General features: G+C 36.7%; 1 protein-coding gene across 1 annotated transcript; it reads right to left on the bottom strand.

Moving 5' to 3' along the window:
• Positions 1-7,673: 7,673 nt before the first annotated feature.
• LOC104218782 (receptor-like protein 32) lies at positions 7,674-10,427 on the bottom strand. The gene has a single exon (XM_009769365.2). It carries the CDS (start codon positions 10,425-10,427, stop codon positions 7,674-7,676), a length of 2,754 nt encoding a protein of 917 aa, XP_009767667.2.
• Between the last annotated feature and the right edge of the window lie 1,008 nt (positions 10,428-11,435).

Below are 11,435 nucleotides of genomic sequence, written 5' to 3'. Positions count from 1 at the left end.
CAACACGGATTGGAAGATCTTCAATAATATACTCAGCAAAGCAAGCAACATATACTCCACAATATCTGGAATAAAACAAATGAATAGACTATAAAAATCAATTAGAAGTGAAAATGTTAATATGAATGAGGAAAACAAAATAAAAAAAAAGTAACTATTCTTACGAATTTTGTTGTGTTGACAGATTTGTAATCAGTTCAATCTCAAAAGGATCAGTGAACATTTTTCCCATGTGCAGACCATTTTCTACTACAATGTCACTTCTTTGGTTATAAAATTCAATACTAACTAGAAATAGGGGGATCAACACAGCATAAGCCTCTGCCACTTTTTGAATAGCTTTTTTGTGCTTCCGACTACGTAGCGAGTCATATACGTAAAAACATCTCTTGTGGAATGACACACACCCCAATATCCAATGCCAAATTTCTGCCAAATTAATTGGAAAAATGACATGATCAACCTGGTGCCATGGAGTGTTGCAATGCATCCTAAATCCTTTCATGTACTCCATGATATCGTCTGATCTATCAATCAAATGATCTTGTTTGCCACCTTTTACAAATTCTGTGAAAACCCTTTGAATGATATTATTAAAAAGAGTATCTGTAGTTGTGACTTTGATTGGCATATTAATTCCATATTTCGCCTTCTTCCTAAGATAGTAGAATATAATATTCAAGTGCTGCAAAAAAGAGAGGAAGAAAACATGACTACCACTAACAATATGAATGAACTACTACAACAACAAAAATAAAAAGAAGTACACATACCGAACTAGAGAGCGGCCTGCCAGAATAGTTTAAGGTATGGAAAAACGTCTTATCATCAATCTGTTCAACTTCAAAGTCAAAATAAGGCTCTAGCTTTTGATCACCGGATAAATACACTTCCCTATTTTGTATAAAAGAAGATATGGATAAGAAATATAACAACAAACATTAAGAAAAAATGAAAACAAAAGTACATGGAAACGAATACGCACTTTCCCAATTGCATGTTTGCTTCAACAAAGTTTGAGAATGCAGTCGTAAGCTTAAAATAAACAGTCTCTGAAATGTCATTTACAAATAGAAATCTTCCTTTGATAACCTTCGAGGATCCCCCAACTGCACTAACACCAGATTGCCAGTCATTCCTATACGGCGACTGTTTTACAGTTGCGGGGCGCCTTCTCCGTGCGAAACCTGCAGGAGTAGTTTCAACGTCTATTTGTATCTGGACAATACTTCTTGATACCGACTGATCAGGTTTAGACTTATTTACAACACGAGTTGTTAGTTCATTTCCAGATTGATTTACATTACGTCTCCCTCCTTGTGTAATGACAGCAATTAGATCAAGTTGAGAATCAGTATATTCAAAATCAGAATCCAAGTGAAGATCACCCCAGTGTCGACATGGAGCTTAAATTAGAAAATGCTAGTGAATAAATAAATATACAAAGTTAATAAATTTAGAAAAAAAGAATGAAAAGTTAAATATAGAAGATATTACCAGAAGGCAAATTCACATTACTACCACCAACATCCACTTGATCAACACCATCAACCCGACATGCTGAACACATAAAAGCATTATCAGCATCACTACTTAAATAAAAATTTAAAAACTATCAAGAACCTATCATTTACATACAAACTACAGAATTAGTAACATCAACATCGTACCCTGTGGAGCAGTATTAGACTCAATAACAACATATGCTCGTGTCTGTACAGGGATTCCTGATAGCAGTGGAGCAGGACCCGACTTTTTAACATCATGAGATGACTGCTTATATGTTGCTTGTTGTGTTATGGCGGTGATTTGATCAATTGCAGATGCAGACAGTTTAAAGTTAGAATCTAAGCCAAAATCATCATTAACTACACCATCACTTGCTGTGAAGTTCTTCACATTGACACCAGTGGCACCTCCATCTTGACCAACCCCACCAAAACCAGATACCAAACATATAAAAGTATAAGCAAGAGTACTATTTTCAAAAAACAACAGTAAAAAAAATCAATCAAATCTATGATTTACATAGTAGAAGGCGCTTTGGGCGTGCTATCTCCAAGAACTACAGGATCATTCCCAACGTGGCCACTTTCAAACTGGTCATAATCATTATGCATCTCACGAAAGTCAGGATCATTATCCTATTGCTTATGCTGAAAATGAGAAACTAACAACTTTAGTATTATGTATATTACAAGAATACTATGTGCACTAAAAGTAAAGAATGGAATAGTATCCTATAAGCATATATTGCATCTTTGAACAATATACTATAGCATTATATTATATAAAAGATCAATACCGCTGAATTTCCCTCTAGTTTCATTGACTGCCTACCAATAGCTGCAAGCACCTCCTCAAACTTGGTCTCTACAAAAAGCTTCAAAGCTTGTAACTCTTTCATTACCTCAGCATTGGTAGGTTGAGAATCACCTCCAGTACTTTCATGCATACTTTGTGTCTTTGGTAATTGAGTGCCAAAAACCTGAAAGTTATCGGGCTGACTATCAGTGCACTCAACTTCAATTTCAAAGTTTAGACTACGTACATCAAATAGTTGTTTCTCATCATCAGTTGGGGTGATGTTCTTTAACTGCAATTATTAAGCACACTAGTTAGAAATAGAAATGATAATAAAGTATGGAAAGATAAAAGATCCCTATTATCATATGATACCAATATAGTATACATGTATACCAGCAGAGTATATCACTGAACTGGGATATAGTATACATGATACCAATATAGTATACATGTATACCAACAGAGCATATCACTGAATTGGGATATTGCTACAACTGTGACTAAACTACTGTACCAAAACATTAAGAGAGGCAATAAAACTATGAGAAAATTACCTACTCGCATTTCAAGCTACACATTTGCAAAGCAACTAAAGGTGTTTAACGGGCCGGGTTGACTCGTAACCGGACCGGCCCAGACCGGTTAAAATCGAAACCGGACCGGCCCGGTACATAGGGGGCCGGGTGGGGCTGGGTAGGAGGGGTAGAGGGGGTTGGTCCGTTTAAATTTTGGTAACGGTTAACCGGACCGGTCAAACCCGGTCCATGTGAATAGTACTGTGTACCGATTAAACCGGTCCGGCCCGGCCCGGTACAATCGTTTTTTTGTTTTTTTTTTAATTTTTTGAATTAAGTGGGCCCCCTAACCGTTGGCAACGGTAAGACCTGGCACGGATCCGTTGCCCAACGGGTTAATTGCATTAATAGCCTCTTTTTTCTTTAAAATTTAACCTTTTTTCAATTTACAAAATTAACCTTCTCTAAAACTATAAATACACCCCCTCTTCTTCATTTCTTCACTCAACTCTCATTTCCCAATCTCAGTTTCTCTCATTCTCCAATTTTCAAGCTTTCAAGTCTCAATCTCAAATTCTCAATTCTCAATTCAATTTAAATCATGCCTCGTACTTCTAGAGTGTGCTCATATGTTTGGCAACACTTTGAGGTGGTAGAAGAAAATGAAGAAGGTCAGAAAGTAAAGTGCAAGAACTGTGGTCAAGTCTTAAATTTTCGTTCAGAGTCTGGCACAGGCAGTTTAAGGAGGCATATCAAGTATTGTCTTGAGCGTCCTCCGGAAATTCGTATTTAAAATTTTAAGACAATTTGTGTTATTTTAAAATTATTAGACGTATTTATGCTTAATATTTTAGTTTGTTAGATTAATTTGAAGTATTGTTAATTTATTATGCATGAAAATTTAGTTTTACTATTTTTTGTTAATTTACTTTTTAAATGCAAACTTTAATTTTGAATTTTGAAATAAATGTAGTACTTGCAATTTATATTAATAATTTTGTATTAATATAACTTGTAATCTTTAAATTAATACAAAGTATTAATATAACTTACAATAGTTATACAAAATACAAAAAAAATAAAAAATACACTAAACCCGGTCCGGCCCGACCCCCTCAACCTGTAACCCGTACGGTTCAATTTTTACCCGGATGAACCCGAACCCGTTAAACCCGTTAAGCCCCAACCCGTAACCGGCCCGGACCGTAACCCGTACGGGTCCAAAAAATAGCAACACGGCCCGGCCTGGCCCACCCGTTTAACACCCTTAAAACCAACTCGTTCATTCGGTATTTGACCCATGACTACCCAATTCAAAATTCGTGGAAGTTTGTTTCCAAGATGATCAGCAAAGTGACCATCCAAACTTGGGCAGCATTCATACAACCAAGTCTGTAAAGCCAACGGGAAGCCACTGAGTCTATAAAAAGAAGGCTTATATTGAAACTTGTTGGAACACGAGTCAATTGTAGCTTTATAAACATCTATACCCCAGGGATAATTATTAAAATCACCGCACTCAATCAAGTCAATGTAAGATCGTGAAATAACCTTTGTTTTGAGTTGAGAAAGTAAGAAGTTGTTCACAAAATAAAGAACTGCTATCTTCAACGCATCATCATCTGTTTCTCATTTCTTCTTCTTAAAACAGTCTGCTATTTGGGCAAACGTCACGGATGCAGTCCCAAAATATTTTGAAATCAACCTATTCTCTGCTATGCTCTCTATACTTGTATCACCCTTACATTTCAACCCAGTAACAAGTGCAAATTCACCCAAGCCAAAGCACAACCTAGAATTATTCACTACAAACCGCATCTCATTTTTCACCTCATAATGTACTTCTCTAATAAGCAAATGGTGCATAACCCGAATCTGCACAATAACTTGTGGCAGATCCAAAAAATAGCCAAAGCATGTTTTCTTAAATAGTCGAAGTTGCCTCTTTGATAAATTCGCTTTCAATTGATGAATAACATGGCAGTTGGTATCCCAATCAACCTTTGGTTTATAATCTAAGTCCATAGGCACAAGGAAATCCCAACACTGCAAAACATGTTCATATAAAATAATTTCAGAAATAGAATTCACTTAAAATGAAACTAAACCAACTAAAAATATTACAACTACCATACGATACCAACACGACATATAACTATACCAGCAGGGTATACAATTCTACTAACTAATTTCTGGTAACTACAAATTTTACTTATAAGGAAACAAAAGGAAAATAGTATGGGAACAATTTACAGCAATACTAAGTGACCATCAATGCATAAACTTACTTTAAGTTGTTTCATTTGAAGATGCATATTCAATATTACTAGGGAGGGAAAGCCAAAAGAAACTTAGCGATTAAATCTACAGTATCCGGAAACTATTCTATCAAATACATATTTTAGAGGATAGTAGCAAAATACTTTTCATCTTACATATTCTTGAGATTACTAAGGAAGTAAAAGAATAGTATAAACTCACATCAAATTGCACTACAAGATAGCTAATATTCGACAAGGAACTTATGCTACAGTACCAGCGCTTCTCGCTCATTGACCCTATCCACACAATGCCACCTATAAAGAAACGCTCATTCTGCACTCCTAACTTACACGGTCCCATTCCTTCCATGCTTCTCTCCACCATTGTCAACTGGCTAAATACTAAATCATGTACAAAACCATCTAATGCAAAACTGAAAATCAGAAATCACACAGAGCAGCTCTGGCTTCAATAAATATGGTTGACTACAACAACTACTGAATCAGTGACCCTTTTTAAACCTCCAGCAGAACATTAATTTAATCTGTCTATACTGATTCAAAAACATTGAGAAACTAATAGCAAAGACAAATATGCCATCCAAAATTAACAAGCTCATTATTGAAAATTAACTGGTCTGTACAATATACTAGAAAAGATCACTCAATTCCTTCACGCTCAAACCCAATGTATACAAAATGATATCTTTTACTTCTTCTAAGTAGAATAATATGCCTAAATTTTGCTAATATCACAGAAACATACACATAGAACATCTCAAATGAACTTCACCCAAAAATTTAAAATTCGTTGGTACTTGATTTTCTCTTAGTTAATCATCTAGTGATGGATTTTGACAGCTATTAACACTATTACGACGCACTGAACATTGATGAAACGGATAGCTGGAATAAATAGATAAATGGAAATCGTAATAAATTTACAACAGTTCTCTTAAATGTACAGAATGAACTTGAAGAAATAGAATTCACTTAAAATTAACACAACTGACTATAACTATAATATAATACAAAAGCATAACAGGAAATCAAAAAATAACAATGTATTATACATTAAAAATCTCAACGATCATAATTGTAAGAAAATTACCTTCTTGAGTGCGATACCAATTTTTTTCTTCTTTAACTGAGAGTCATCGCTACAATCAACATCTACTGGTTGAGTCTCTGTTTTAGACACGGATTCATGTCGGCTTCCCCCTAACTCAGAATCCTCAACAACTTTACCTTTTCTCTTATCAGTCACAGGAACACCTCCTATGACTGGTTCGGAATTTGTGTAGGGTAATGACAGGTATGGAGTTTCATCGACTGACGAAGCATTAATATTGTTGCCTTTTCCACCCTCTAATTCTACATTTTCAGTTGTGTTTTCAACATTACTACTGCTAGTGTTACGACTAAATAGAGACTGAGAATCAGAAAATAAGGAAAAACAAGGAACAGACATGGCTGAGGCAACGGATTCAACAGCTACTTGTGTTGAAGAATGATATTGTCCACGGCGCCACCATCTACGCGCACAATGCGTCCGACCCATAGAGAAAACAACAACCCATAGACATTGATTCACAAAAGTACAAAGAAAAACACAAAAATCCTATGATTTTGAAAACCCACTTTCACTAAAATGTACTTTCAGAAGCAAAAATTTCACTCAAAGCAAAAATGTCACCCAAAAATAGGTACTAGACGAAGAGATAGAACGAAATCGGAAAAAAAAAAAATTAAAAACTCGAATGTGGGTGAATTTTGCGTTCTCATTGGTTGGCTATGGAGATTTGGAAACTGTACTCTAGTCTACTTGTTAACCGTTAAAGAACGAAGAAAAGCGTGGGAAGCTTGTGCCGGGTGAAATAGGTGGGCTAGATCGAAGATAAGGAGAGATGGGTAGATTGGGCCGCGTGAAATATGGGGGTCGGGTAAATAAATTGGGCCGACTGGGTAGGCAGGGTAAATAGTTTGGGCATGGGTATTAAAAGGTAAATAGTTTGGGCTTAATAGGTATAAAGTGGGATTTTCACTTTATTAAATGCCAAGAATTAGGAAAAAAAATTCTGAATGGATTTCATTTAAGGAAACTTTCATAAGTTGATCATTTTTAAATAATAGTATATACAGAATCCTAGCATCAAGTATATATCAAATGAGGCAGTGTATTATTTACATTTGTAGATACCTAAAAGAATTTGTCATCTCTTTAATGTCCGAGAATGTCTGCAATTTCATCCCAAAAATCTCTTCTAAAAATTAGGACTTCTCTTTTATGTCCTTAATTCTTGCCATCATCACTGATGTTCTCTACAATTACAAAGTAGAAAGCAAGATTGCTTCTTTTTAAATTTAAACTTTTATCTTATGGGTTGACAAACTACTTTGCTATCTAATAAGTAGCGATCAAAATGAATGGACCAGCAACTACGAAACACTGATAACTCACAGTGGAAACAATTATATACTGAAGTATTACAAGATGGAGGAATGTACAAGGGACTGTTTCTTTATTCTGGCAAAAAAGGACTGCAATTGCTTCAAAACATAAACCTTTATCTACAATCATTTCGTGAACCTAATGACTGCCTGTTGATTTCCCCGTTGTCTTCTTCCAAGATGGTTCGCTAATGCTCTCACTCGATCTTCCATCTTGATCTCGTTGCTCAAATATCCTTAAAATCCATCTGTCAACTAGTTTGTTGTACGACTGGTTCCATCTTTTAGAGAACAAAAGTGGTAGAAAGATGATCCCAATGCCAACAGCAAATCCTAATATAAGGCTTAAATAAATCTCCGTCCTTGAAACTAAATTCTCCTCCTCAAATTCTGGCTCTGAAGGTGCTACTGCTGAAATATGTTTGCAAGTTCTATTCAGCTGAAACCCGCATAGCCCCTTGTTTCCTCTGAAACTTTCCGCAAAGGTATCAAATTGGGTACTTCGTGGTATCATTCCAACCAGTTCATTATATGATAAATTTAAGACGGAAAGAAATGTGAGGCTAGCAAGCTTTTCTGGGATATTTCCATCTAAATTGTTGAATGACAGGTCCAGTGATCCCAATTGCTTCAGATTTCCAAATGCTGGAGTGATTTGACCTGTGAGATTGTTGTGTGAAATATTCAGCAGATAAAGTGATTTGAGATCTCCAACTGTCTCCGGTATGTCCCCCACAAAATTGTTACTTGAAAAATCGATGGAGATGAAGAAGACGGGGATCTTTGCCAATGTAACATTTTGTCCTTTAAGAAAAAGACCGACTGTATCCTGATAGTAAATTGGCCTAACCGATACAGACTCAAAATGCAAGTAATCAAAGTGTGAATGCGCTATAGCTGGATCAACGGTCATTGCATTTAGCTCCAAGAATGAATTTCGGGATAGAATGCCCCCTAAATTATTGGAAGCTAGGTCAATGATTTGAAGAGCTGTCCAGTTGGAACTCAATCCAGAGCAATCAATGTTCCCATGGAAACGATTGAAGCGGAATGCAAGTACGCGCAAATTGGATAAGTTCCTCAACCAGCAGGGGAAGGTATCCCTGATCTTGTTGTTTCCCAGATTCATTAGCTTTAGATTTGTGCAGTTGGACAAAGAACGAGGAAGCTGACCTGATAAGAGATTCTGACTGAGATCAAGGCTTCGTAACTGACAATTATGAGAAATATTTCGAGGTATATTTCCTGCAAGTTTGTTTTTCCCCAGGTTCAACACTTTCAGTGTGCTGCTCAATTCTGCCAAACATGGTGGTATTGTGCCATTCAATCTATTGTTAGACAAATCAAGTACTTCAAGATATCTGTCCTTGCAGATTGAAGAAGGGATATTGCCAATAACTTGGTTGTTTGCAATTGAGAAGAACCAAGCAATTTCAAGATAATTGCCAATGTCAGGTGGCATCAATGTAGCAAAGTTATTGTTGGAGAAGTCCACGTATTTAACTTCTATTGGTGGTAGTGGAATATCTCCAGTGAGCAGATTTGAATGCAGATCAAGGAAATCTAGAATGCCAAATCTATAAGGCTCTTGAAAATGTGTGAAGTGATTGCCAGAAAGATTCAGAAAACGTAGATATCCATCATTGATTTCCCACAACCAATTTGGTATTTCACCACTAAGTTGGCTGCTTGAGAGATCTAGCATCTGCAACCTGGATTGGTTCTTGAGGAAGGAGATACTCTGCAGGTTGCACGACACCAAGAATAGACCACCAAGCTGGGGGAGCAAGGCAAGTTCTGATTCACTTATATTTGTGATAACTGATAAGCTGTTGTGGGATAGATCAAGGCTTCCAAGGTTATTGAGCTTTGTAAACTTCTTCAAGTGCACAGTTCCACTGAAATTGTTGGATGAAAGTTTAAGAGTTCCGAGCTCGTGTAGCTCAAAGAAGAACTCAGGTATTGGCCCTTCCAATTTGTTGGCACTCAAGTCAAGAGTTGCTAGTGGAGAAGTAACATTTTGTAATTCAGTTATTTGGCCAGAAAATTTGTTGTTGGCCAGATATAAACTCGCAAGTGAGGGTAGGTAAAACAATGACGCTGGAATGAGCCCCGAAAGTGAATTGTTACCCAAGTCAAGATATTTAAGATTCTCATGGCCTTCCCAGTCGGATGATATTTCTGTCAAATTATTTCCAGCAGAGGTTATATAAGTGAGGTTCTTGGACAGTTTAAAAGTTGGGAAAGAACCAGTGAAGCTATTCCAGTTGAAATCCAGATAAGAAAGCTGGGTAAGATTTTCCATAGAAGATGGAATTGGACCTGTAAAATTACATAACCTAAGGTCAACATGCGACAACATGCTAAGGTTCTCAATGGACGTGGGTATACTTCCTGAGAGTCCTGTGTAGCTTAGATCCAGAGTGTGTAGAGATCCATTTGAAGGAAATTGAGGTAAAGAACCTCCAAGCATTTCATTTTGTGCTAAGTTAATAGTGTGCAGAGTTGATACCTGGAATATCTTCTGAGGCACTTCCCCTATCAAGTTGCAGGAATATAAACTCAAGACAGTCAGATTGGAGAAGTCCAAAAAGAACTCTGGAATTGGAGCAGATAAATTGTTCACATCAAGACGGATAACAGAGAGAAACTTAAGATTTGCTAATGGGGTGATACTGCCCGAGAACGATTCATAGCTAAGGTCAAGACCAATAACTTGCCCTGCATCATTGCAGGTGATGCCCTGCCATTGACAGCAGTCAATCCTCTGATCCCACTTAACCAGCTTGGTGGATACTTCAGAATTATAAGTAAGATTATTTCTGAGCTGCAGCAGCAACATCTTCTGATCCTCAAGACATTTGCTGGAATTAGCTGCCATTGCATCATTCATTTTATTGCAGATAGAGAGTAGTAGGATGAAGAAGAACTGGGAAAACATTTGACTTCTCATTTGGACTGTGAGCAGAAAGGGAAAATTGAGGCTGCTAACAGATAAATAATTTGACTATTTTAATTTTAAGCAGAACAAGATGATGCATCAGTTGATTCATATTTGAAAAGCCTTGTGAAACCGTGTGGAACTGTTACCCGAAAAGAAAGTTGAAGCTTTTACTAGCAACAACTTGTCTAAGGTGAGTGGAATCATCCCCGTCAAAATAAGCAACTTGATGCTTTTCTTGATATTAGTCCTTCTTTATTATCCTTTTTTTTGTTTGGTTTAAAAAGCTAATTTATATTATAATTAAAGTGGTAGTACAGGGAGCAGCTGCTCTTGGGCAGCATTACAAAAGGTGCTAGGAAGAAAAGTAAGTGCACCAATTGCTAATATTATGTAAATGATTTCGTCAAAACTCAAATTAAAGTTGGATTTTATAATTCTCTGCCTTCTCTCTGGGAAGAGAAGGAATAGTATTTTCGTCACCATTTTCCGGCCATAATTCCGGCATCCGGTGGCTGATTGTCGCAAACTTGATGTCAAAAGAAGCATTTTCTCTTTGCGCACAAACCCCAATTGTTTTCATACTCAAATCTGTAACCAATTGGTAAGGATCTTAAATTTCATTTTGCGGTTACTGTAGCAACCAGGCGTTCTTCATTAATTTCTTCTGATTCTTCACGTTAATGGAGTGTTGAAGAGTTTCATGCCTGTTGCGTCCTCTCCCCAGCCTTTGGCTGTGGGAGAGCCATCTATTAAACCAACATATGCTGCTCAGATCCAAACCAAATCACCAACACAAATTGCAACAAAAACAGTGTTGAAATCAATTCAATATGTACATGGCGAACCAACTGTTTGTTTTACCATGGAAGAAAGGCGTGAATTTGCAATGGAGGAAGGGTTATACCAATCTGTTGTTTTTAAACTATCTTCAGGTGCACCAGATCTCAAAGAGCTAAG

This window comes from Nicotiana sylvestris, chromosome 1 (assembly GCF_000393655.2).
Source record: "Nicotiana sylvestris chromosome 1, ASM39365v2, whole genome shotgun sequence".
NCBI classification, from domain to species: Eukaryota; Viridiplantae; Streptophyta; class Magnoliopsida; order Solanales; family Solanaceae; genus Nicotiana; species Nicotiana sylvestris.
This window is presented reverse-complemented; position numbering and strand designations above follow the sequence as displayed.

Excerpts from the sequence above, each read along its gene's own strand:
- LOC104218782 (XM_009769365.2), bottom strand. The coding sequence starts at position 10,427 with ATGAATGATGCAATGGCAGCTAATTCCAGCAAATGTCTTGAGGATCAG.